The 27741-nt window shown below is 36.7% G+C and overlaps 2 protein-coding genes across 2 annotated transcripts in view; one reads left to right on the plus strand and one right to left on the minus strand.

Annotated features, from left to right (window-relative positions):
- Positions 1 to 795: 795 nt before the first annotated feature.
- On the minus strand, positions 796 to 25305 carry LOC135133613 (collagen alpha-2(IV) chain). The gene is made up of 13 exons (XM_064062069.1): positions 25198 to 25305; positions 24869 to 24911; positions 7943 to 8244; positions 7086 to 7887; positions 6792 to 7034; positions 6521 to 6742; positions 6167 to 6472; positions 5644 to 6111; positions 5209 to 5592; positions 3184 to 5158; positions 2619 to 3137; positions 1850 to 2571; positions 796 to 1796 (listed from the first exon to the last, which is right to left on the minus strand). The coding sequence occupies exons 1-13, from the start codon at positions 25215 to 25217 to the stop codon at positions 1542 to 1544; spliced, it is 6261 nt and encodes a 2086-aa protein (XP_063918139.1). The 5' UTR covers positions 25218 to 25305; the 3' UTR covers positions 796 to 1541.
- A 281-nt stretch (positions 25306 to 25586) lies between these two features.
- The window catches only part of LOC135133615 (collagen alpha-1(IV) chain), a 93078-nt gene continuing 90923 nt past the window's right edge, over positions 25587 to 27741 (plus strand). The window contains exon 1 of the mRNA XM_064062070.1: positions 25587 to 25697. Within this exon, the coding sequence (XP_063918140.1) occupies positions 25614 to 25697 (84 nt within the window). The 5' untranslated portion in view covers positions 25587 to 25613. The remainder of the gene's footprint in view (positions 25698 to 27741) is intronic.

A 27741-nucleotide genomic window follows, 5' to 3' on the forward strand; every position in this document is an offset into this window, starting at 1 on the left:
AAATGACGTTTGTGCATATTTCAGCATATTTAATTGAGGCACTTCTTAATTTGAGGAGAACGGTTGTGTGTAAATGTGGCTGTTCAAACAATAGTGTCAAATTGAAAAATCCACCAACACCGCAATATATTGTAAACGTACACGTGACATCTTTGAATGGCAAATAGGTGTTACATTGTTTTTGTAACAGCAGGACCCTAGTTTATAGATATTGCTCTTTTTTACCATCTTTCTTCTCTATTTCTACCCTACCTTGATCATGTTGTCGATGCGCCACTGATTTAACAGTCTTACATGTTATGCAACCATTCATACTCTCCTACATAAAGAATTGCAGTATGAAGTAAATGTCATTTGTGCATCTGTGTAAAACTGCACAAAAATTATAGGTAAATAGCTAAAGTTTTTTTTAATTTTGACTAACTTATTTGAAGAAAGATTTTCTCATCATCAAGCTCTCTTTTTACATCTTATAACGAACAAATTTGGAGGGAACTTTTGTGTATATAGTCATACACGATTTTATTCAATAGTGGTTTCACCTTACGTGTATTATGTGTTGCATAATCCTCCATTATGATAATTTTGCCCATATTTTGTTGTCACCGTAAAAACTAGAGTAATAATTACATTTGTTACCTATAACACATACATTTTTGTTGTAGCTATTGCATTTGAAAGAGCCTTTTTCACTTCACTGAAATTAGACAAGTTTTCCTTTTAACTTTTTTAGCTCAGAAAAAGCTTTTAACTATTCATCTTTTTAATGCAAGGTCCAGGAAAAAAAACTAACAATACTGTTTAAGTAATATTTATTTATTTTACAATGGCAGTGTTTTAATGAAACAAAGAGATTGTAAGAGCTAGAGAAATTACAACGTGCAGTGATACCCAACCCAGACGATTTAGAAAATTTTTGGATTCGTCCTTTGACTAGAAGTTTAGAAAGAGAATGCGAAATGGGGAATGTAGTTAATATAAAAGTAAAAAATATGTGACGACACTTTCCGTTGTGTTTATATAAAAAAAAAGATCACTGCAGACTTAAAGCGAACACATAAATTATTGTTACAGGGATACATAGCACCATTAAAATTATTAATTACAAAAATATTCTCTTTAGAAGATAACTACTCTGCTAAAAATGCTATTAAAAATCACAGCGAAACTTAAAAAAAAGAACTGTGACCGCCCTATTTTTCTATACCACTGATAATTTCTTTAACATACAGTTTTATAGCGTGTGGTATTATTACATACATACAACTTAGACTAAGTACTATACAAAACTCTTTACATGCGTTTTTAATGTTATACAAACATGGCACGGCAGTATTAAAAAAGTTACAAAGCTTATGGTACAAAAATTGGGCGAGTGCTTGTCCATCCGGTCGAGAGTCCGGGTCGACGGATGGACAAGGACTCGGAAAATCAAGGAACACTATGAGGTTGAACACATTTTCGGATGGGACATTCGCACAGGCAGTGTGACTGACCCATCGAGTCAACAAAATAATAAAAGGCCTAGATCGTGCGGCGTGCTAGTTTTTGATGCATACTTGGCACCTGCTTATCCTGTCTCGGACGTTGCCGGCCTTTAGCGTCTGCTTCAGCGGCTTCTGGAACTGCTGGTTGGATTCGATGGTGGCCAACCAGAAGCTGAGGGTGTTGGCGAAGTAGTGACAGGTGCCTTGGGCGCCGTTGCATTCGATGAAGGGCGTCGCGCGGAAGTCCTCCAGGCAAGAGCCCGGGCTCACCAGGGATTGACCACCGCCTTCGGAGCCGTCGGAAGTGTGCTAACACACAAAGAAATGTATTTTCCTGAAGATACAAACACGCGAATACTTACCATGATGAAGCTGTAACCAATCCACAACGAGCTCCATCCGTTGGGACAGTCCGGTAGCGACAAGGACTGACTGTGGACTGCGATAACATTGGCAGGTGATTCGCACACCACGCATCTGGAGATGTACTGTCTAATGGCAGACTCCTCCACCGGCATCATAGGAATAGGTGCACTAGTCGACAACCAGTAAGACTTGTCGTTCCTACTAGCATAGTTACAAACGTTGTTGAAATCGCAGAAGACAAACGGCATAGTAGAGAACTTCCTAACGCAAGAACCGGCGTGACCCAAGTCTTGTGTGTGTGCCTTCTCGTTACCCTCAACATAAAGCAAAGAGTAACCTTCCCATAATTGAATGTGCCCGCTCTCACAGCGCGGTACTTCGACGCTTTGACTGTGTTTAACCAACAATGTTCCCGTTAGATAATCACCAATTGCTTCGCAAGCCGCTCCTGCTTCTCCTTTGGGACCTGGTTCGCCCACTGGTCCAGTAATACCGACGATACCTACTTCACCTCTGTCGCCTTTTTCGCCTGCTACACCGGGAGTACCTGGGAAACCGTTTCTTCCACGATCACCCTTCTCGCCTGGTATACCGTCTCGTCCAGGAGGACCAATCGGACCTGGCAAACCGCGTTCTCCTGGTCGTCCAGGAGGTCCGACTGCGCCCTTGTCTCCTTTAGGACCTGGCCGGCCTGGAGGTGCTGGTTCTCCCTTCTGACCTGCAGCATCTATTAAGTACCCGAATTCGCAAAATTCAATATTTTACCTATAACTCCTGGGATTCCTGATATTCCGGGGTTTCCAGGCGCTCCCGGGAAACCTTTCTCTCCTATCATTCCAACAGGACCAGGCAGTCCAGGTTGTCCGTCATATCCTCTGTCGCCTTTTTCTCCATTGTAACCAGGAGGACCTTGCAAGCCCGTTATACCACGATCTCCTTTCTCGCCAGGTGTGCCGATTAAACCTGGTGGACCTCTATCGCCTTTGTCTCCTTGCAAACCAGGAGCGCCAGGGAAACCATCACGTCCTGGTGAACCAACCGCTCCTTGTGGACCGACGGGTCCAGGGAAACCGATTTCACCTTTTTCACCTTTCGCGCCGACAGGTCCAGGTATGCCGGCCGCACCAGCAACACCAGGTAATCCTGGAAGCCCACGTTCTCCTTTCTCCCCAGGGATACCATGAATGCCTTCCCGTCCTTGCTTTCCAGGCAAACCTGGAAGACCTTTCTCTCCTTTTACGGTAGCTCCAGGTGCTCCCGGAATACCAGACAACCCTCGATCACCTACAAAAATAAAATTATCTCATGTTAATCGATGCATTACACCAACCTTTTGCGCCCGCTTGTCCTGGATAACCCGCGTCGCCTTTAGGTCCAGGGAATCCTGCATTGCCCTTCTCTCCTGACAATCCTGGCTGACCTGGATACCCTCGATCACCTTTTTCGCCTTCTAGGCCACGCAATCCTGATGGACCCGGTTCGCCTTTGTCACCTTTTACAGTCACGAGTAGACCAGGTGCACCGCGTTCACCGTACTCTCCCTTTGGACCAGGGAAGCCCACTGGTCCGAGTGGTCCCTGGGGTCCTCTTTCTCCCTTGTTTCCGTCAAGACCACTGCGGCCTGGCAAACCGATGTCACCTTTTTCTCCAGAATAGCCTGGTTGTCCGGGGAAGCCGATATCACCTTTTTCTCCCCTTTCTCCAGATAAACCATCGATACCAGGAGCACCTTGTTCCCCAGGAAAACCTCTTTCTCCTTTCAGTCCTGGGAAACCGGCTACTCCTTGGTCACCCTTTTGTCCGGGAATGCCGGGTTGGCCATTGATTCCAGGAAGACCTGGTGCTCCGCGGTCACCCTTTTGTCCGGGAATGCTCTGACCATTAAAACCTGCCTCGCCCTTAGGTCCAGAGATGCCTTGTCTGCCCGGTAATCCGTCAGGTCCTCTTAAACCAGAAATTCCAGGTTCACCCTTCTGACCCTTTGCAGATACCTCTCCTTGACTGCCTTTTTCGCCAGGCAATCCCGGTAGCCCAGGTTCTCCCTTAAATCCTGGTCTTCCTGCGGGTCCCATCAATCCAGGGAGACCACCTGGTCCTGTGTCACCTTTTTCTCCAGGATACCCAATAGATCCTGGCATGCCGACTAACCCTTGCGGTCCAGGAGGTCCCCCGAATCCTCTGTCTCCTTTTTCTCCATTCGGTCCCGGAAGTCCATCCATTCCTGGCGGTCCTGGAGGTCCAGGACGTCCAGATGGTCCTTGGAATCCCTTTGGTCCTTCCAGTCCCGGTATGCCAGATTCACCCTTAATTCCTGGGAAGCCAGGTAATCCTGGAGTACCCTGATCGCCCTTTAATCCCGGTTCGCCTTTTTGTCCGCCAGGCCCTGATAGTCCTGAAGCTCCAGGAATTCCTGGTGGACCTAAAGGTCCTGGTTCTCCTTTTTGCCCCGGAGGTCCGGTAAGACCGTTCAATCCAGGAACACCTACGTCTCCCTTTTCTCCCATCAATCCAGATAAACCTGGTTGACCTGGCGATCCAGTTTTTCCAGGTGAACCTGGCAATCCTTTCTCGCCTTTATAACCCATTGGTCCTGGAGGTCCCGGTGGTCCAACAGCGGGAATTCCGGCTTCTCCTTTGCCACCTTTGCCTCCAGCTAAGCCTGGGAATCCAGGTGAACCGTCTCTTCCCTTTTCGCCAGGGAAACCCATCGGACCGATATCGCCCTTGTCACCCCTCGGACCTGGAAGACCTCTTCTTCCTACCGGTCCCGGTGGTCCATCTTGTCCCGGAGAACCTCTAGTTCCCGTCTGACCAGGCTCACCTTTTTCGCCTGGTGAACCGGGGAAACCTGTAATTCCGGGTTCGCCTTTAGGACCTGGAGCACCACGATCTCCTCTCATTTGTGCGGTTATGCTTTCGGGGCATTGTCCTGCAGGGCCTTTCGTGCCTTGACGTCCAGGTTCTCCCTTTTCACCTTTACGTCCTGGATTTCCAGACGACCCAGGTTCACCTTTCACGCTCGTGCCCTTTTCTCCTTTTACACCAGGGATACCAGCTGTTCCCGGTTTTCCGTCAGTACCAGGGAATCCGTCGTATCCTCGATCACCTTTTTCGCCGGGCATTCCGGGCAATCCTGGTTCTCCGACAATTCCTGGAGGTCCAGGTAAACCCTTAGGCCCCAATTGACCAGCATATCCTCTCTCGCCTTTGTTGCCTTTTTCCCCTCTAACGAGACTGTCGGGAACTATTGCTGATTCACCTGGAGCTCCTTGATCTCCCGGCATACCTGCTTCACCGTCTTTACCCTATGAAGAATGGTCATAAAACATGGTAAGACTGTAATACGAATACCTACCGGCCGACCAGGTGCACCTTGACGGCCTGGTAGACCATCTAATCCGGGAAGTCCGACGAAACCTGGTGCACCAGGTGGACCACGAGGACCAACATCCCCATCTCGGCCAGGGAAACCAGGTTCACCCTTCTCGCCTTTTCCTCCAGGTATGCAATCGATACATCTACCACCAATGTCGCCTTTTTCACCAGGCAATCCCGGGCTTCCATGCAAGCCAGGTCTGCCAGAGTTTCCCTTTTCACCACGTGGTCCTGGGGGACCATTCAAGCCGGGAATACCATTCAAGGCATCACCCGGAGCACCGCGAGAGCCAGGGAAACCCCTTTCTCCTTTTTGTCCAGGTTCACCGTCCCTTCCAGGTTCTCCATTATCACCTTTAGGTCCCTAAACCGCATCATTAAAATTTTTACCGAATACTATTACCACAGCAAATACCATTATCGAAATTCCTTTTTCGCCGGGTAAACCTCGCGCGCCTGGAGCTCCAATTGGTCCGGGATAACCTCTAGGTCCATCAGCTCCAGGGAACCCAATTGAACCTGACTCTCCTTTTTGACCTTTTTCACCTGGTGCACCTTCAGGTCCTGGCCTGCCGTTGACGCCCGGTCCTCCAGGCGGCCCAATAGGTCCTCTCGGTCCTGGATCTCCAGGGAATCCGTCCATGCCTTTAGGTCCCATAGGTCCTGGATAACCTCGAGGTCCTTGTGGTCCAGGAGGTCCAGGACGCCCTTTCCCACCACCGGGAGGTCCCGGTGGACCCACTAATCCAGGAAATCCGGCAGGTCCATCTTTACCTGGCTCTCCTTTCAAACCTGGCCTTCCAGATAAGCCCGGTAAACCTTCAGTGCCTCTGTCTCCCTTTTGTCCGGGGGGACCAGGAGGGCCAGCGAAACCGTCTCTTCCCTGAAATTATGTTCTAATTACAAACACGATTTATTAATGGTGGGAAATATCTTACTCTTGGTCCTGGAGGCCCTGATAATCCTTTCTCTCCTTTCATTCCAATTCCACCAGGTATACCCATGTCCCCTTCTATACCCGGTTCTCCTTTCGGTCCTATAGGTCCCCAATTACCAACTTCACCTTTGTGGCCAGGCTCGCCCTTGGGACCAATATGGGCTGTTCCATTACCAACCTGGACTTGCGGCGGGGATGAACCTCTTGGTCCTCTTTCACCCTTCTGACCCTTATCACCCTTTGCGCCTTCGAAACCTATACCCATATTACCTTTTTGGCCTTTGGGACCAGGTGGACCTCTAACACCCTACAATTTTTATGTAGGCTACATATTTAATCAATTTTTCTTGATTACCGAAACGCCAGTTTCACCGCGCACTCCTGGTAGACCTTGTGGACCTACAGGACCGGGATTACCTGCAGGACCCGTGACTCCATCTCGTCCGGGTTCACCCTTTTGTCCCTTTAGATTAATTTCGCAATGGGCGTCTTCACCTCGTTCGCCCTTAGTCCCTGGTATTCCAGGGAAACCGCGAGGTCCTGATTCTCCGGGCAGACCATCCACACCAGGAAAACCCTTTATTGAGATTATTTAGAGGGGGAAACACTACATCATTTATACTTACATCAGTACCATTACAACCGTCCAAACCCGGTAGCCCAGATGGTCCGGGAGGTCCTTGCAACCCGGGAATCCCGTTAATGCCAGGAAAACCAGGAACGCCCATTTTGCCTCGATCTCCTTTAGGACCTCGCGGCCCGATCGGACCGGGCTCGCCCTTGTCGCCTTTAGGTCCCATTATACCTTCTTCTCCGGGGAAACCGCGCTGACCTTTTTCCCCCGATATGCCAGGCACACCGGGAAAGCCCTACACAGTTAATAATAAAATTCTGGAAAAGTACAAAGGGACAAATCGTACCCGATTTCCTTTCTCCGCGAAACACTTCGGAATACACCTTTCGCTGCCATTTTTGGGGCCATAGGCACTCCCTGGAGCGTCGAGAATGTCATAACTGCTAGAGTATGGTCTGCTGCTTCGGTAAGGACTTGAAGCATAGGTGTTGCGGCTTTGGCCACTGTACTGATCGTAGTACTGGCTGGAGGATCTTGAGCCTCCGGATGCTTGACCTGAGGATTCGTACTGGCTGGATCTTGAGCCTCCGGATGCTTGACCGGAGGTTTCGTACTGGCTGGATCTTGAGCCTCCGGATGCTTGACCGGAGGTTTCGTACTGGCTGGATCTTGAGCCTCCGGATGCTTGACCGGAGGTTTCGTACTGGCTGGATCTTGAGCCTCCGGATGCTTGACCGGAGGTTTCGTACTGGCTGGATCTTGAGCCTCCGGATGCTTGACCGGCTTGACCGGAGGATTCGTACTGACTGGATCTTGAGCTTCCGGATGCTTGACCAGGTTGGCCGGAGGATTCGTATCGGGACGACCCGTAGTAGGATGATGATTGGCTTGTTTGTCCCGACTGGCTTTGTCCGGGTTGGCCATATTGTCCGGATTGGCCGTACTGTCCGGACTGGCCGTACTGTCCGGACTGGCCATATTGACCGGACTGGCCGTACTGTCCGGATTGACCGTACTGTCCAGACTGGTCGTATTGCCCGGATTGGCCGTATTGTCCGGATTGGCTGTGTTGTCCGGATTGGCTACGTTGTCCGGATTGGTCGTACTGCCCAGACTGTTCGTACTGACTGGATGATTCTTGAGCTTGCCTGTTCATTTTTACAGGTATATAAAGATTCATCCAAATTTAAAAAACCAACTCACCTGTACTGGGGTGAGTCTGTTCTCGTTTCCGTGTAGGCCCCAACCCTGCTCCTGCCCCCGGAGGTTACCCCCGTCCGCGCATCGTAACTCCTATTGGCCGCTCTAGCTCTTGCGTCTTCGTACGAATATGGGGGCCTTCCGGTCTCCCTCTCGGTGGATTCGTAACTCTGTCTATCGGCACTGTAGTACCCGCCTCCTTGCCTGTAGCTTCCGCTCGAGGGGTAATTCCTGTTATCGTAGTAGGGGTCACTCCTCCCGTACAGCCCCGTCCTGTTCACTGCCAGATTGTTGCTAAAAAATTGCTGTGGAAAAAGAAACAAATCAACCAAGAACCAGATCTTAAATTGCGAGCTTGCAAATTGACCGCAAGTACACGAGAAAACAGCAGAAGCAAAACGAGCGAACGCAGCCTCAGAGTGCTCTCGCAAACGCAATTAGTCCGAATTGCTTGCGCGTTCTTTAATTTATCGTCAAGGGGGTCCGAAGAGAAGCGCAACTCATTTTGATTAAGCGCTATAATTTGGGCTCTTCTTAATGGGTGCGCGGTACCATTAAGATCGCAGATTTAGGTGCTTTAAAGCGAGATAACGGCCGGCGATTTCGCCCCGGAAACATTCATTCTGCGCACTTTTTTCTTTCTTAGTCTCGGGACATATAAATTGGGACTTTTTTTATTGTTTGAGGTGCATTATGTATTATTTTTGTAGGAAAAAAAAACTAAAGCGAAAATCGCCAATTTGACGACTTTGCGTACCTACATTACTTAGTCGATTAGAGGTTCTTCACCTTGGAGACAGTTGTTACTGTTGCAAACTGATCGTGATTGTCCCATATGCACGACAATGCTGATAACAAGGTTTCACGTTTCAATGCAGGAAATATAGGATCTAAATTAACATTCACCATCAGTTTTAACTGTCGCCACTTATTAAATCTTGACCATTGTGTTGTTGTAACGCGTAATTTGGTGTTCCGCTTCATAATATAACGGACACGGAATTGTATGATTTACAAGAGAACTTCAACGGAGTGTATAATTGGTTGCCTATTCAATTTGATGACTGATTTTCTATAAATACAAGGTGATTGAGACGTTGAAAATTTCTTTGAAAGCAAATAATGACTCAAAGTTTTTGCATCGTGTTTCCACTACCTTATGCCGAGGAAGCAAACTGCACTAAACTAACAACAAAGCTTTTTGGCTGTGATGGAATTGTGTGCACTGAACCGAATCCTCAGGTTTATCTTTCCACCATTGAACAAAAAAAAAAAAAAAAACGCGAGACCTTATGTAAGCAGAAATGACACCTGGGCTCCGAAGAGGTGAATGCAACTCTCTTGGTCGTTCAACTCCAGCAACCCCATAAATCACGCCAAACTCACGTCCATGATAAGTTTAATCAGCAAGCGATCAACAGAACAACCGCTGTGTTGATACAAGCCCATCGTGAGACGCAAGAAGGCTAATTTGCCCATTTCTCATTCCGATCGATGCGGTTTGGCGACCAGCCAACGCCTAATTTTAAGCCGAAGATATAAAAAAGTTAAGGACCCGATTGTGTAAACAATAGTGAAATGCACATGCCATCGACTAATCTATTATGACGGCAAATATTATATCAGGGGCTTCCTCTGTAAACAGGCCGCTGATGTCTTGTTTTGGAGCCGGCTGGAATGCCGGAGGCTCCAGCGCCGTCTGGAACGGTTAATTTGGGATTTTTATACGCGGTCCGAATTAATGGCCAGTCGTGATTCGCGTTTTCGCGCAACCGTAAAAATTTTACAGCCTCTGCTGTCTGAAGTTCTATCGCAAAATCAACAAATGCCGCCCACCGGTACATAGATTCCGCCAATCGTAGCTCCAGGATGAATAATTTGTTGAGTGGCAAGGAATTGCGATGGCGGTGATAATGTTATAAGTAATAACAATGGGAAAGTAGGGATTTATCGGAGTAGCCTGACGAAAAAATATTAAATTATGGGAAACACACTGCGCTTTTGTCATTATTATTATTACTATTATTATTTAGTGCTGGAAGGCATTCAAAACAAATCTCGCCTCATATTTGGATTACTGTGATTATCGCTATTTAATTAGTATTCACACCAAAACACCTACTAATCTCAAAATTCTTGCGTCATCATGTTGAAATGTTTAAGAAGGGTTTATGACCTTAACCATGCTGGAAAGTAGGAGATAATTTTATAACTTGGCACCGTTTAGCGAAGAGTTTGTTTGGAATGCCAAAGTTCTGTGGTGTGAAAAACTGGATTATGACTTTTCGGAGACTTCAGAGGACGCGGGTTAAAAATAGCGCGGGATTCTAATAGCGGAGGCAAGCAAAATAATTAAAATTGATAGCCCGAAACTTTTAGTTTATATTACTCTAATCAAACATAAGTCATTTTCGCAAAATTTATTTTTGTCATATTAAAACAGTGTTGCGTATGCAACCAGTAAAACACATCGCGAATTTAGCAAACTCGATTCAGACTATTATGAGAGAGTCGGCAAAAGATGGTCATTATTCATACTGACGTGCGTTGAATACTACATACAGTTTTTTACGACTAGTCCATTTAGTACTTTTTTAATAAAAGGTGTGCATAATGTAAGAATTACGACATTCGCTACGTCCTGCCAATGTCAATACTGGCATAATTACTACTGTGAGAATAATCACAAATCGTGAGTAATAATTCATTACCTAATGAATTGTACACACGACCGCGAATAAAAACGGGACGAAAACAATGTCCACAATTAGTTGTAGACGTTTCGTCGGACTCGATTCTGATTGGCTGCAAAGTTGTGACATCAGCCTTATTATTATACTACTTGTGAATATTCCAAAACTGGCAATTTACCCACTCTCCATAAAAGCGACCGCTTTAGGCCTGGTTATTGTGTTCACCTCAGTACCAAGTGGTTATCATAAACACTTCTACAACACTCCATTAGTCATAATTACCTGCTCGTCCAAGCAAATTTATATGTAATAAAGATCTCGCCTACTATAGTTATTAGTGGATAATGGGTTGTGATTATTGTGATTAATTCCTGGTTGATGTTAGGCCGCTGGCCAATGTCTGCATTAGTCGTAATAACTTTAAATACAAATCGACATTAAATGCATAATGTTTAATTTAAATAACATATGTGAGAACTATTTTAATAATTTAATTTTAAAAAAGTGTAGGTTCTCAATTTCCGTTTGTTTGTCGTATGCATGTCTGTTGGATATTTATTTGACAGGTGATTTCCGAAATTACCAGTCAATTATCTTGGAACTTTTAACTTGTCTTTAAAAATGGTAAAACGATGGGCGAAATTTGTCTGTTCATCCCACTCAAAGAATTTCTGACGTCATCACAACGCGCATTTGAAACGTACAGAGTAACAAAAGAATTTTAATTTAATTTAAGCTAAAACTATTTTCAATTGTACAGAGCGTTTTGTTTTAGAGGCAATACAAACGTAATTTTTTTCTTAAATACACCCTGTATATTTTATATATTTTCATTGGCCTGTTCATAGGTGTTAAAACTGTGGTTTATTTTTGAAATTCCGATTCGACGTTGCCACCTTATTCCAATTTTCTTTAAATTATTTAGGACTTCAAAAGTTCGCAAAAAAATCGCAACACCTGCGTTACAATATTTTATGGAGATATAAACAAAAGTACGTATTTTGCTGGGGTCTAGGGGTCTAAATTAAATTGAGTGTTATTATACAGATTGTTCATAAAATGTATAATACAATTTCCAAATATTAATATTTCAGTTTTTTTAATTTTTTTGCTTTGACACTTCCCAGGATTCTTGAAATTTTGAAACTTTTGAAGTGATTTACGAATGACAAAGTTTGCAAATTTTTTACAGTTTTTGGACTTCAAGTTCCGGAATTTTCGTAAATATATTAAACCAAATTCAAAACTATAGTACTTTTCTTAGCTTCTTTCAAATGTTTACAATTTTGGAAGTCCAACTTACAATATGTCCAACTTTTTAAAACTTCAAAAATGAAAAACTTGACAGTTTGCAATCATTATCAAAATTTTGAAATTCTTCGGTGTTTTGGGAATGACAAGTTTTCGAATTTTTACAATTTCTGGACTTCTAAGTTTCTAAAATTTAAAAAAATTCGCAATTTTCATTAATATCTCAAGCTAAAATTGTTCCAAATTTTGTTTTTCCATCTAAACCTATGAGAATTTTGGGACTTTCTTTCGCATATTATTTTACCCTTATTTTTAGTATATGAAATGAACTTAACATTTTATGTTTGGACTTACGGTTCTCTCAAGAATAATAATACTTGTTCTTAACTTCTTAAAATGTTCCAAATATTTACAACTTTGGAGCTCCAACTTAAAATATTTCCAACTTTTTAGAACTTCAAAAATTAAAAACTTGACAGTTTACAATCATTTTAAAAATTTTGAAATTTTTTCCGTGTTTTGAATCTGAGAAGTTTTCAAATTTTTACAATTTTTGGACTTCCAAGTTTATAAAATTTAAAAAATTTCGCAATTTTCGTAAATGTCTCAAGCCTAAAATTGTTCCAAATTTAGTTTTTCTATTTAAAACCATCAAAATTTTGGGAATTTATTTCGTATATTTTCCTCTTGTTTGGAGTAGCATGAAGTGAATTTAACATTTTATGTTTGGACTTACGGCTTCCTTTAGCTTCTTAAAATGTTTCAAATGTTTACAATTTTTGAAGTCCAACTTAACAATATTTTCAATTTTTTTAGAACTTCAAAAATTAAAAACTTGATAATTTACAATCTTTCTCAAAATTTTGAAATTTCTAGAGTGTCTTGGAAATGACAAGTTTTCAAATTTTTACAATTTTCTTCTAAATTCAATTTTTTTCTAAAATTTAAAAAATTCGCAATTTTCGTAAATTAAATGTCTCAAGTCTAAAATTGTCCCAAATTTGGTTTTTCCATTTAAAACCATCAAAATTTTGGAACTTCTTTCGCATATTATTTTCCCCTTATTTTTAGTAGTATGAAGTGAATTAAACATTTTATGTTTGGACTTACGGCTTCTCTAAAGAATAATAGTTTTCTTAACTTCTTAAAATGTTTCAAATGTTTACAATGTTTGAAGTCCAACTTACAATATTTCCAATTTTTTTAGAACTTCAAAAATTAAAAACTTGAAAGTTTACAATCTTTCTCAAAATTTTGAAATTTCTTGGGTGTTTTGGAAATGACAAATTTTCAAATTTTTACAATTTCTGGACTTACAAGTTTCTAAAATTTAAAAAATTTCGCAATTTTCGTAAATGTCTCAAGCCTAAAATAGTTCCAAATTTAGTTTTTCCATCTTCTAAAACCGTCAGAATTTTGGGACTTTCTTTCCCATATTATTTTCTCCTTATTTTTAGTCCTATGAAATGAATTTAACATTTTATGTTTGGACTTACGGCTTCTCTCCCGAAAATTATGACATTTTTTCAAACTTCTTAAAAGATTTCAAATGTTTTCAATCTTGAAAATTTTTTAGAACTTCAAAAATTACAAAACTGAAAATTCCTATAATCTTGAAACATATTTATTTGTATTACTTATATTAAAATTTTTGCAATTTTTGGACTTCAAGTTTTGCAATTTTCGTAAATATTTATATCAAAACAACACTTCTTCTAAAATCATCAGAATTTTTGGACTTCCTTGAACTTTTAAAGTTTTGGGTTTCGACTTACGGCTTCTCTTCAGAATATTTTTTAGTTCCTTAAAATGTTTCAAATGTTTGCCATTTTGGAAGTCCAACTTGCAAGATTTCAATTTTTTTAGAACTTCAAAAATTACACACATGAAGTTTACCATCATTCTCAAAATCTTATAACATCTTGGGTGTTTAGGAACGACAGATTTTCAAATTTTTACAAATTTTGGGCTTCGAAGTTTCTAAAATTAAAAAAAAATCGCAATTTTCGTAAATGTTTCAAGACTAAAATTTTTCCAAAAATAGTTTTTTCGTCTAAAACCATCACAATTTTGGGATTTTCTTTAGCATATAATTTTTACCTTATTTTTAGTAGTATTTTATAATTGGACTTACGGCTTCTCTCCCGAAAATTATAAAGTTTTTTGAAACTTCTTAAAACTTTTTACATGTTTACAATCTTCGGAACTTTTTAGAACTTCAAAGATTACAAAATTGAAATTGACAGTTTTTCCATCATTCCTAAAATTTTGAAACATATTTATTTGTATTACTTATATTAAAATTTTTGCAATTTTTGGACTTCAAGTTTCGCAATTTTCATAAATATTTATATCAAAACAAATTCAAAACAACTCTTCGTCTAAAATCATCAGAATTTTGGGACTTAGTTGAACTTTAAAGTTTTATGTTTGAACTTACGGCCTCTCTTAAGAATATTTTTTTAGATCCTTGAAATGTTCCAAATGTTTACCATTTTGGAAATCCAACTTGCAATATTTCGAACTTTTTTAGAACTTCAAAAATTACACACATGAAGTTTACAATCATTCTCAAAATCTTATAACATCTTCGGTGTTTAGGAACGACAGGTTTGCAAATTATTAGAATTTTTGGGCTTCCAAGTTTCCAAAATTAACAAAAAAATCGCAATTCTCGTAAATGTTTCAAGACTAAAATTTTTCCAAAATAAGTTTTTTCCTCTAAAAGCATCACAATTTTGGGATTTTCTTTAGCATATTATTTTTACCTTACTTTTAATAGCATTTTATATTTGGACTTACGGCTTCTCTCCCGAAAATTGTAACGTTTTTCAAACTTCTTAAAACTTTTCAAATGTTTACAATCTTCGGAATTTTTTAGAACTTCAAGGATTACAAAATTGAAATTGACACTTTTTCCATCGTTCCTAAAATCTCGAAACATTTATTTGTATTGCTTATACATATTAAAATTTTTGCAATTTTTGGACTTCCAAGTTTCGCAATTTTCGTAAATATTTATATCAAAACAAATTCAAAACAACTCTTCGTCTAAAATCATCAGAATTTTTGGACTTCCTTGAACTTTAAAGTTTTATATTTGGACTTACGGCTTCTCTTAAGAATATTTTTTAGCTCCTTAAAATGTTTCAAATGTTTACCATTTTGGAAGTTCAACTTTCAACATTTCCAACTTTTTTAGAAAATTACACACATGAAGTTTACAATCATTCTCAAAATCTTATAACATCTTCGATGTTTAGGAGCGACAGGTTTTCAAATTTTTACAATTTTTGGGCTTCGAAGTTTCCAAAATTTAAAAAAAATCGCAATTTTCGTAAATGTTTCTAGATTAAAATTTTCACAAAATAAGTTTTTTCGTCTAAAACCATCACAATTTTGGGATTTTCTTTAGCATACTATTTTTACCTTACTTTTAGTAGTATTTTATATTTGGACTTACGGCTGCTTTACCGAAAATTAAAACGTTCTTTCAAACTTCTTAAAACTTTTCAAATGTTTACAATCTTTGTTGACAGTTTTTCCATCATTCCTAAAATCTTGAAACTTTGTGTTTTACGAATGACAAAGTTTGAACATTTTTACAATTTTTGGACTTCAAGCTTAGCAATTTTTGTAAATATTTCAAAACAAATTCAAAATTACTCTTCTCGTCTGAAACGAACACAATTTTGGGACTTACTTGGACTTAGACAGTTATATTAGGACTTACGGCTTTTCTCAAGAATATTAATTTTTTTAGCTTCTCAAAATGTTTCAAAAAAATACTTCCTACACCTAAAAATTTCTATTTTAAAAGACCCAAAAAATAGTAGCATACACAAATAAAATACAGGGTGTTCTATATGGAAAAAATTGACGCTGCCACGTTATTCCAAATTTCTTGAATTTTTTTTACAATGGAAGCATTCACAAAAAATCTTAATATTATTATTCCTAAAGTCTGCCTTACAATATTTTGTGAAAGGATAAATAAAGGTACGCGCTTTGTTGTGATATCAACTAAATTAAGTTTTAGTATACAGAGTGTTTATAAAAAAAATCTAAAACTTTACAATTTTCAAATACCGATATTTCAGTGAGTCATTTAAAAAAGTAAAAAATCGCAGTAACTATTAATTTTAAATATAGAAAATAAAAAAGTATAATAACATGCAGTAACAAAATATTTGAAAATTGTCATAATGAAAACATTTTTGTAAACACTCTATATATGAAAATTTAATTTAATTTATGGCACAACAAAGCGCGTACCTTTTTTTAAGTCTCCACAAAATCTTATAACACAAATTTCAAAAATAATCCTATTGTGATTTTTTTGTTAACCCTTCCATCCCACTGCAAAAAAATTTCAAGGAAATTGGAATAACTTGTCAACGTCGCATCAATCACAATATTTAAAAAAGTATAGGGTGTTTCATTTAAAAAAATTCATAGTATAATCCTCAGATATTGAGGAACGCGTGCTTAGTCACCCACGTTGTATATTAGCACCATTATAACCTAAAAAGTACCCTTAACTATATTTTTAGGAGCTTCATTAAATTTTTATTGAAGTCAAATCCCAAACATAATCTTCTATTTTGGTACCAATAAATGTCAATATTATTACCACCGTCCTAAGCCGGCCAGTACTAAGCTCAAGAATGACATTTTTGACTCACGTTAAAAATAACCAACCTAAGCCGGAACACATTTTATTCTTCGTCAGGATGTTACAGACGTTTATGAAACAACCGACATCTCATAAAATTATTTTGAAACAACACTTAGGGTTATTGATGTTGTAATGTGTCACGCTTTAAACAAGAACTATGCTAGAACGGAATGTAAACCGATTTGTCCAGCAGTAAATTCAACAGAGAAAATTCTTAAGTTTGGAATCTTCCGTCTGAAATTTTTTATTCATATTATTTAAATGTATCAGGGAAGTTACTAGTTCGAGAATACCACTTCCGATTCCTGGACCTTTTTTCCCTTGTATTAATTGAATAGCGCTTTCCAAAAATCGTAAAAATAGTTTTTTAAATGCAGCCACAAAATAAAACAAAAAATCCCTGCGCAACCACACGTCTCCTCTGTTCGGTGAACATTTAAGACCATTAACCACAACATGATAATCACATTAATGTCACTGGTGTGAATACCCTAATCGTCAAAGTTAAAATTAGTCCCATCAGGAAACCCGAACGATACGATTATTGTATTTATCTCTTAAACTCAAGAATATCTCCATTCCCAAACTAAACAAATAATAAATCCACCTCTGCAACAGTCGTTACAAATTTAATGTCTCTAACACCGTTTCGATATGTACAGATCCATTACAAACCCATGAATATTTAACAGCGTCGATAATTTTTGCAGGAAGAGAAAATCCTATTTACCTTACGAATTCTCAGCAGGCAATCAATTAGCACTCGTCTCCCCTACCATCAACCCATTGTCCTTGCGCTTAATCATAAATTACCCAAAATAATCTGGATCGACAATTGAGAAAGTCGAGATCACGTGGGTCGATATTAAAATGTGGGCATACTCGATTGAAGCAGTGGCGTATCAATTTTTTTCCGCCGGTCACGTTTTCCGTGTACTAGATCGAAACGGGAGATTTTTGTGGCGACTATGTGGCTCCCATGGGACAGGTGAGGCGGGTTCGTGGTATTTATACATTTTACGCAAACCCATGGGAATTTATGGCGGCGTGGGCTGAGTCCTTTTTGGTGCGTATTGTAAACACGATTAGATATGCACATGGTAAATTGCTACTAATTTTCTCCCAGCTGGTCGTGATGACGGCAGAAAATTAACTTGTCCGATTTTCCTTGTATGGTACTAATGGTACTGTTACACCATCGGTAGCCCACCACGGATACCAATTTATCAGATGTGATTAAATCCTTGTATAACAGACTACCTGACGTTAAAATGCCATCAATCTGGTTGCGGCAGCGTTTCCATTTTCAGAAGAGGTGCACGCCCACGGCGGAATATTTGTCTGATTGAATTTCGCAAGGTTGTTTGGGTTACCGGAAAATGGAAAAGTGCGGACGTGATTAATGGGTAAATAATTGAACTAGTGGATAATGAGATAGGCGAAGATCGGCGTTTACGAGACAGATTTGTTGATTGTGGAAGAGGTGGAGGCAGTGGCGTATCAAAAAAGCAACAACTAGTAACATTCGGAAAAAAAATCGAATCTAAAAAAAGAAAACAACAGACGTTTGTAGAAGAAGAAAAATACGAAAGAATCGTTAATAAAATATAACACTATTATATACAGGGTGAGTCACTAAGCGCACATTCATTATGAAAGCAACAAAATACTAAAATTATTTTCAATTATACGGAGTGTTTTCTTTTTGAGACAAAACACAACTTTTTTATATTTTTAAACTGTAATCTGTTTTTGAAGTTCCTATGCGACGTTGCCATGTGGTTCCAATTTTCTTGAAATTTTTTAGCACTGCAAAAATTCGCAAAAATCGCAATAGGGTTATTTTTAAAACCTGCGTTACAATATTTTATGGAGATATAAAGAAAGGTACGCACTTTGCTCTAAATTAAATTGAGTCTTGTTTCAGATTTTTAAAAATTTTTGTTAAGATTTTCTATATCTAAAAATTTCTTTTTTAAGAGACACCGACATTTCGCAAGAAAAGAGAACCAAAACTATAGTTGAAATTGCCTTGTTTCAGATTTTTTTTCAACTCTCTGTGTTTATTTTTCCATAAAATATTGCCACACAAATTTAAGAATAAGCTTATGGTGATTTATATTGTGAAGCAAGAAAATCAGAATTAGGTAGCAATTCAAATTTCTTAAAAATTTTCAAATGTTTACAATCTTTGGAACTTTTTAAAACTTTAAAGATTACAAACTTGAAAGTTGACACTTTTCCCATGATAGCTAAAATTTTGAAACTTTTGAAGTGTTTTACGAATAATGAAAAAAGTTTGCACATTTTTTACAGTTTTTGGACTTCCAAGTTTTGCAGTTTTCGTAACTATATTAAAACAAATTCAAAACTATCCTTTTCGTCTAAAACCATCAGATTTTTGGGACTTACTCGAATTTTAAAGTTTTTTATTTGTACTTTCAGCTTCTCTCAAGAATTTTTTTAGCTTCTGAAAATGTTTCAAATGTTTACAATTTTAGAAGTCCAACTTGCAATATTCCGAATTTTTTTAAACTTCAAAAATTATATACTTTAAAGTTTACAATCAATGTCAAAAATTCAAAACTTGAAAACTGTTCTAGGAATGACAACCTTTCAAATTTTTATATTTTTTGTACTTACAAGTTTAAAAAAATCACAATTTTTGTAAATGTTTGAAGACTAAAATAAATTTTCCCCAAATTAGTTTTTTCGTCTAAAACTAGTACAATTTTGGAACTTTCTTTCGCATATTGTTTTCCCTTATTTTTAGTACTATCAAGTTGTGTTTAATATTTTATGCTTGGACTTACGGCTTCTCTTCCGAAAATTATAATGTTTTTTCAAACTTCTTAAAACTTTTCAAATGCTTACAATCGCTGGAATTTTTTAGAACTTTAAAGAATATAAAATTAAAAGTTGACAGGTTTTCCATCATTCCTAAAATCTTGTAACATATTTATTTGATTTGTATTACTTATATTAAAATTTTTGCAATTTTTGGACTTCCAAGTTTCGCAGTTTTCGTAAATATTTATATCAAAACAAATTCAAAACAACTCCTCATCTAAAACCATCAGAATTTTGGGACTTCCTTGAACTTTAAAGTTTTAAGTTTCGACTTACGGCTTCTCTTATGAATATTTTTTTAGCTCCTTAAAATGTTTCAAATGTTTATCATTTTGGAAGTCCAACTTGCAATATTTCGAACTTTTTAGAACTTCAAAAATTACACACATGAAGTTTACAATCATTCTCAAAATCTTATAACATCTTCGGTGTTTAGGAACGACATATTTTAAAATGTTTACAATTTTTGGGCTTCGACGTTTCCATAATTAAAAAAAGCGCAATTTTCGTAAATGTTTCAAGACTAAAATTTTTCCAAAAATAGTGTTTTCGTCTAAAACCATCACAATTTTGGGATTTTCTTTAGCATATTATTTTTGCCTTATTTTTAGTGATATTTTATATTTGGACTTACGACTTCTCTCCCGAAAATTGTAACGTTTTTTCAAACTTCTTAAAACTTTTCAAATGTTTACAATCTTCGGAATTTTTTAGAACTTCAAAGATTACAAAATTGAAATTGACAGTTTTTCCATCATTCTTAAAATCTTGAAACATATTTATCTGTATTACTTATATTAAAATTTTTGCAATTTTTGGACTTCAAGTTTCGCAATTTTCATAAATGTTTATATCAAAACAAATTCAAAACAACTCTTCGTCTAAAACCATCAAATTTTTGAGAGTTCCTTGAACTTTAAAGTTTTATATTTCGACTTACGGCTTCTCTTAAGAATATTTTTAGCTCCTTAAAATGTTTCAAATGTTTACAATTTTGGACGTCCAACTTGCACTATTTCGAACTTTTATAGAACTTCAAAAATGATGAAGTTTACAATCATTCTTAAAATTTTATAACATGTTCGGTGTTTAGGAACGAGTGATTTGCAAATTTTTACAATTTTTGGGCTTCGAAGTTTCCAAAATTAAAAAAAAATTCGCAATTTTCGTAAATGTGTCTAGACAAAAATTTTCACAAAATAAGTCTTTTCGTCTAAAACCATCACAATTTTTGGATTTTTTTTTTAGCATATTATTTTTACCTTATTTTTAGTAGTATTTTCTATTTGGACTTACGGCTTCTCTCCCGAAAATTATAACGTTTTTTCAAACTTCTTAAAACTTTTCAAATGTCTACAATCTTCGGAATTTTTTAGAACTTCAAAGATTACAAAATTGAAATTGACAGTTTTTCGATCATTCCTAAAATCTTAAAACATATTTATTTGTATTACTTCTAATAAAATTTTGCAACTTTTGGACTTCAAGTTCCGCAATTTTCGTAAATATTTATATCAAAACATATTCAAAACAACTCTTCGTCTAAAACCATCAGGATTTTGGGAGTTCCTTGAACTTTAAAGTTTTGTGTTTGGACTTACGGCTTCTCTTAAGAATACTTTTTAGCTTCTTAAAATGTTTCAGACCATTTTGGAAGTCCAACTTGCAATATTCCGAATTTTTCTAGAACTTCAAAAATTAAATACTTTAAAGTTTACAATCATTGTCAAAAATTGAAAACTTCTTCGGTATTTTAGGAATGACAACTTTTCAAATTTTTATAATTTTTGTACTTACAAGTTTCCAAAATTTAAAAAAATTCACAATTTTTGTAAATGTTTGAAGATTAAAATTTTTCCAAAATTAGTTTTTTCGTCTAAAACCATTACAATTTTGGAACTTTCTTTCGCATATTATTTTCCCTTATTTTTAGTACTATCAAGTGTATTTAATATTTTATTTTTGGGCTTACTTTTTTTTCAAACTTTGGAATTTTTTAGAACTTCAAACATTACAAAATTGAAAGTTGACAGTTTTTCCATCATTCCTAAAATTTTGAAACTTTGTAAGTGATTTACGAATGACAAAATTTGCAATTTTTTTTACAATTTTTGGGATTCAAGTTTCGAAATTTTCGGAAATATTTCAAAACAAATTAAAAAATAACTCTTCTCGTCTGAAACCGTCAGAATTTTGAGACTTAAACAAATATATTTGGACTTACGGTTTCTCCAATTTTTTAGAACTTCAAAAATTAACATACTTAAAAGTTTACAATTATTCCCAAAATTTTAAAACTTCTTCGGTGTTTTAGGAATGACAAGCTTTCAAATTTTTACAATTTTTGGTCTTACAAGTTTCCAAAAATAAAAAAATCACAATTTTCCTAAATGTTTCAAGACTAAAATTTTTCGAATGTTTACAATCTTTGAAATTTTCTAGAACTTCAAAGATTACAAAATTGATAATTGACAGTTTTTTAATCACTCCTAACATTTTGAAACTTTTTGAGTGTTTTAGGAAAATTTGCAAATTTTATTCAATTTTTGGAGTTCAAGTGTCGCAATTTTCGTGAATATTTCAAAACAAATTCAAAATTACTTTTCTCGTCTGAAACCATCAGAATTTTAGGACTTACTTGGACTTAAACAATTATATTTGGACTTACGGCTTCTCTCAAGATTTTTACATTTTTTTGTCTTCTTAAAATGTTTCAAAAAAAGTACTTTCTATATCTAAAAATTCATATTTTAAGAGATGCGACAGAGGACCAAAAAATAGTAGCATGTAGTAATAAAATACAGGTGTTCCTTTTGAAAAAATTGAAACATCGATATTTGAAATTTTCATTGTAACACAAATTGTAAGAATAGCCTTATTGTAATTTATTTTGTGAACTCTTGTATTGAAAAAAAAAATCAAAAAAACTAGAATTTCAAAAATAAACTACGGTTGTAAAGCCTACAATGAAGCCGATCAGAATATGTAAAAGTTAAAAAAATATATACAGGGTGAGTTACTAAGTGCGCGATCTTCCTTTGAGAACTCTACTCTGAAATTATTTTTAGTTATACATTTAGAGCATTCTGTTCAAACAACTTTCTAAAGAAAACACCCTATATATGTTTACATATTTTGATTGACCTTTTCTTAGGCTTTACAACCACAGTTTACTTTGGAAATTGCGATGCGACGTTGCCACATTACTCCAATTTTCTTGAAATTTTTTGTCAATGAAACGGTTCACAAAAAATCGCAGACTTTAAAGTCTGTTTTACAATATTTTTTGGAATAATAAGTAAACGTAAGCACTTTGTTGTGCTATCAACCAAATCAAATTTTAATTTACAGAGTGTTGACACTGAAATTTCATTTCTGAAAATTGTAATAATTAAGACATTTTTTTTTTTATAAACACTCTGTAGATGTTTTTTTTTCAGTTATACCACAACAAATCGCGTACCTTTCTTTATCTTTCCACGAAATATTGTACGACACACTTTAAAAATAATCATACTGTAATTTTTTTCTAGAATTTCAAGAAAATTTGAATAACGTGGCAACGTCGCATCGTAATTTAAAAAATAAACCGTAGTTTTAAAACCTAAGAAGCAATTAATCGAAATATGTAAATATATACAGGGTGTTTCATTAAAAAAATAAGTTTTGTGTTACGCCTTTAAAACAAAACACTATCTGTTTATGTATGCTACTCAAAAAACTATATAATCTTAATCTTTAGCATTCTTTTATCGTTTATAATTATAAAGATATAGAGGGCCGTGCGCTTAGTGATTCACCCTGTATATTATTTTCTGATGTGGGTTCAAACTTTCGATAAATTTTGTTTTTTATTTCTTACTTGCGCAATTTCATTAAACAAACAAAATTTATAAGTTTAAAGAAGGTTTTAATAAAAAACTGTTTGAAAAACTTAAAGCTTCCAAAAATATATTAAAATATTCTTAAAAAACGACGGTTTAAGGAGAAAATCTAAATATTTTTAGAAGAAAATATTTTTAATTACGTTTTGTGACTATGTTTAGGTTTATATTTGTGTTTTAAAATAAATGCTTTGCCACTTAAAAACGTCAATAAGTCACAACTTGGACAGTGTTGATAAAATTTTCAAATTTATTTCCATATCAAAAATTCTAAATGAATCTATATTTACAAATGTAGAATTGGTTGTACTGCAGAAACAAGGAAATTTACAAAAAGTCTACACATTTTTTCGAATAGTTTCTCATTGAAATTTTATTCATATTTTTTATTAGTACCAAAATCAAAAGTTCCAAAATCAGAAAATTTTCAAAATGATATATTTTTTTATTTTCGAAATTCCTCAAAAGGATCTCTATGCGTTTCTGTTTGAATTGATATTTTCTCCGAAATAGATACCAATAATTGCAGCTTCTGTAATTTATGAAAGTAGCGAAATTAAAAAAAAAACAAGTTCTCAATTTTCTTGATTTCATATTTAAGAATTGAGAAAGTAAATGTTATAAGGTCATATAGAGGCCCTAAAATAAAACAGGTTCTTCACTTCAATGAATTTACACACAAATACCTAAAATGTAATTTTAAATAATATCTTAAAGACTAATAAAAGTTCTAAAATATTCCTAGATTATTTAAAAAAAATAGTGATAAAACTTATAAATTATTTAGTTTTGAGCTTATCCTCTTTGGGTAATTTTAAATTTTCTCTAAATTTGGGTATTATTTATCAAAACTTTAAATATTCTAAAACATTTTTGACAGAAATGTGAATGCAAGCGCCCCTGGGTCTTAACCTCAAAATATGTTACCGAGATTAATTTTATTGTTTTCTAAATTTTTGAAGAATTTTTCCAAAAAAATTGATCAAAAGTTAAAAAATAAATTCTCCATTTCCTTTCCGAGTTATTTTGGATGTCTTTCCTGCAAAGCTCGTAATTTTCTAACGGGCACCAGAATTACGACCGATTTTTTTTATTAGGAAGTAATTAAATCCCGTCGCTACCTACGCCACTGCTCCCAGACGTCCACCCCGCCGAATAGGTCAAGTTCGATTTTACGGTCAATAAAACCCGAATGGACATTTTTCAATTAATAACCAATAACAGTTAAAGCCAGCATTGTCGGTCCGTGGGTCGGTGTTTATGTTCCAGATTCACAAAATAAACACAGTCGGTTAGTACCATAGACACCGAACTATCCATAAATATTTTTATCATTCATTATCTGCTTTACTCGACATAAACCAGCAGCTCTGACCCATCCGACGAAAACCCAAATAAGCGGACATCTCGCCAGATGTTAGACGATTTCCCATTCATCGAACCCGTCCCAATTAACCCAAAGCTGCAAAGCTCGCATGATTCACGCTTGCATAACCGGCCAAAATAACCCAGTCGATTTAATTGCACCGAATTTGACAGCTCGACCGCGGCTCGCGCATCAACAGGTACTCACCCCTTCGACCAGCGTCCACAGACCCAGCAGCGCGACGGCGAACCTGCAAAAAGCCCACGTTCAGCTGACACCATGAAAAACTATCCCAGATTCTTGAACTTTGTTATCGATGGAGTGCAAAAAGCACCACTTCCTCCGCGATAGCGGGTTCCGCTCGAGCGAAGTGGTACCAAACGAGCTTTCTGGCGAAATTTTGGCACGAATTTTTTTTCAGTGCCAGTGAGGGCAAAGTCCAAGTGGTACCGTGCGAAAGTTGCTGGAAGTGGCGCTTTCGCACTTAATTTTGGCGGAAAAAGGGCGAAAGTTTGAGGCAAAGTCGGGGTACTTACCCAAAAGCGCGGTCGGTCATCGCGACCTCTTCCCCACTCGGGGAAGTTCACTAGCACTCTAGATGTGATGCACACACGCGTGTCCGCGCGTCACTGAAAACCCCTACAAGAACTTGCTTCAGCGAGCCAGAATGGGTCCACCATCTCGACTCCAACTTCCTGCGCGATGTAAACTAGCGCCGCTTTCGCGCCCTCTAACTACCCTCCTGGTACCCCAAATGGGTTGATTTTTGGCACAGTTGTAAACCACCCTCTGGGGTACCCGTGGTCCAACTTTCAACCCTCTAGCTTCACCAGGAGGGTGCCAAATCGACCAAACAGTGGTTGCTCCGCCGCCGCCGCACAAGTGGCTTAAGTCGCTTTGGTGGGGGTAAGTCAGGCAGCTTCAGATGGTACAGAACATGGAGCAGTAGACGATGACGCTGCGCTCGGGCTGTTGCCGGGCGTTAGCCCTCCGGTTTCTCGTCATCTGCTTCGTAGTGCAAAGCGTCCAGTCTTCGGTAAGTCCAAAATTTTTGCATTTTTTTCCCACCGTCCGTGGACTTCTTCCCCGATAAATCCAGCACGTGTCTGCCGCTAGTGACTTGTCCCTCGCTTAATTGTTGTGTCAACACGTGTCACTTAGCCATTTAGTTAACGACTAATAAGTGGTTAGTTTTCTGGTCTCATTGTCAGATTCCTAGCCGTAAATACATGCAGGAATTTATCGGGATTAACGGTTTCTCGGGCCGCTGAAACGGTGAAAGCTCGCCTGAAAACCGAGCTTTCGCAGGTGACTGAGAGAGTCGCGAAAGCGCGCCGTCTCTTTTCAGGAGAGCGCCATCTAGATTTTTTTTATTTAGGGTTTTATTAGAGGAAGAGTTTTATCGGAATGTCGGTTTTGAAATAGTGAACAAAGCTTTCTTTTTGTTATCGTTGTAATTGATAGATGTTTGTGGTCGGTTGGATTAATAAGAGTTTTATTAATGGAATCGTTGTTGTGGGAGTAATTATTCTGAATAATAGTAAATGTTTGTGGGGGGGACCGGTTTGACGGTTTGTTTGACAATGTAGATTATTTTTTTGAGTTTTTTCTAACAACTTGTTTGAATATTCTTACGAAAGAGATAAAATTAAATATACCGGTTTTGTGTTTCTTTTTTTACTAATTATAGAAACAGCAAATTATTTGCACACACTGTTTAAGAAAATATTATTATGTACTCTTTATATACACACTGATTTAATTGCTGTACACTTTACATTAGCATGATAAGTGTGTGTACAACACTGGTCAAAGTTTACATTGCAGTTTTTTATATTTTTAATTCTCAAAAAATATTTAATAAGTGTAAACAAACTAAGCAGGACCACATTTTGTTGTTCTTGTGAAATGTTATCACAAAGAATAATCTAAATCCGTTGTTTGGTTAATCTTTGTGTATTTTATTATGATCTGGGTGTGTATTTTGAGTTTCTCTTTGTGGATTAAAAAAAATCTGACAGGTAGCTTGTTTTTGATTTTTTGTTCATGTAATAACATTTTAAGTGTTATCATTACACGATCACAATCTGTTGAAATTGAATCAATGTGTCATGGAAAACGGCCGACAAATTTACGAGTAGTTGATCCACAAATATGGTATAATCTAATAACCGGTAAACGGCAGCAGGTTATTATTTCTGACGGCTTTTGTCAACCTCTTTGACTAGATGAAGTAATATCAACAAGTTAATAATAATTTTATTACCTACTTATTATTTTCCTATACACAGTCATACAATAGATACATATTTCATTTCAATTATTTTTTTCAGAGTTTGTTGGGTACAGGGAACTAATACTAGGACGTTGTGGCGTCTGATAATTAACATATTTATTAAATGAATTACAACAATTCTGCCACCGTGATATTACACTTAGTACTTAGATCTGTATTTTTTTCGAAGGGTCTAGTATGAAACCTATTATTTTAAAAATCCAGTACTATTTAAATTTCAATTGTTTTTTTTAATTAACTTGCTTTTTTTTAAACTAAAGAAATAATAATTATGTCTAATGGGACAACTGATCACATTGAAGCCACCGAACAAAACTGCTGAAAGTTTAATGAAAGGGAAGACTTTCTAGTCGATATTTTTTAGATATGTTGTGCAAAATGTTTAGAAATTACTTATTTATCAATTTGAAATTTTTGCAGTGGTTATTTATAAAAAAAAAAATGTTTTAAACCCCAAAAATTTCGCATAAACTCGATGGTACTCTGAAGAAATAGAAAAAAATGGTTAAAAAATCCCTAAACCAAATTTTTGAACATCTAGAACTTTAAAATTGAAAAATTAATTCGTAATTCTGGTATGTTTTAATGTGAATTTAATTGACAGTCTAAAATTCAAATCAAAATTGTCAAAAATGACATCTTTCGACAGTGAAAAATAGTGTTGTGGATGTTTTTTGGAAAATTACTATTAAATTCTTAATAATCAATTATTTAACTGTTTATTAAATCTGCAGATCATTTAAACAAATCAGAATTACGAATTTAATTCTTCAGTTTTGAAGTT

The sequence above is a fragment of the Zophobas morio genome, unplaced genomic scaffold (assembly GCF_036711695.1).
Source record: "Zophobas morio isolate AGI-343-1 ecotype UQ-CSIRO unplaced genomic scaffold, CSIRO_AGI_Zmor_V1 ptg000022l, whole genome shotgun sequence".
In the NCBI taxonomy this organism is placed as follows: domain Eukaryota; kingdom Metazoa; phylum Arthropoda; class Insecta; order Coleoptera; family Tenebrionidae; genus Zophobas; species Zophobas morio.

Coding starts and splice junctions, on each gene's coding strand:
- LOC135133613 (XM_064062069.1), bottom strand. CDS start 25,217: ATGACCGACCGCGCTTTTGG. Junction 7,035..7,085: donor TCGCGGAGAAAGGAAATCGG/GTACGATTTGTC, acceptor TTAACTGTGTAG/GGCTTTCCCGGTGTGCCTGG. Junction 2,572..2,618: donor AGGAATCCCAGGAGTTATAG/GTAAAATATTGA, acceptor TAGATGCTGCAG/GTCAGAAGGGAGAACCAGCA.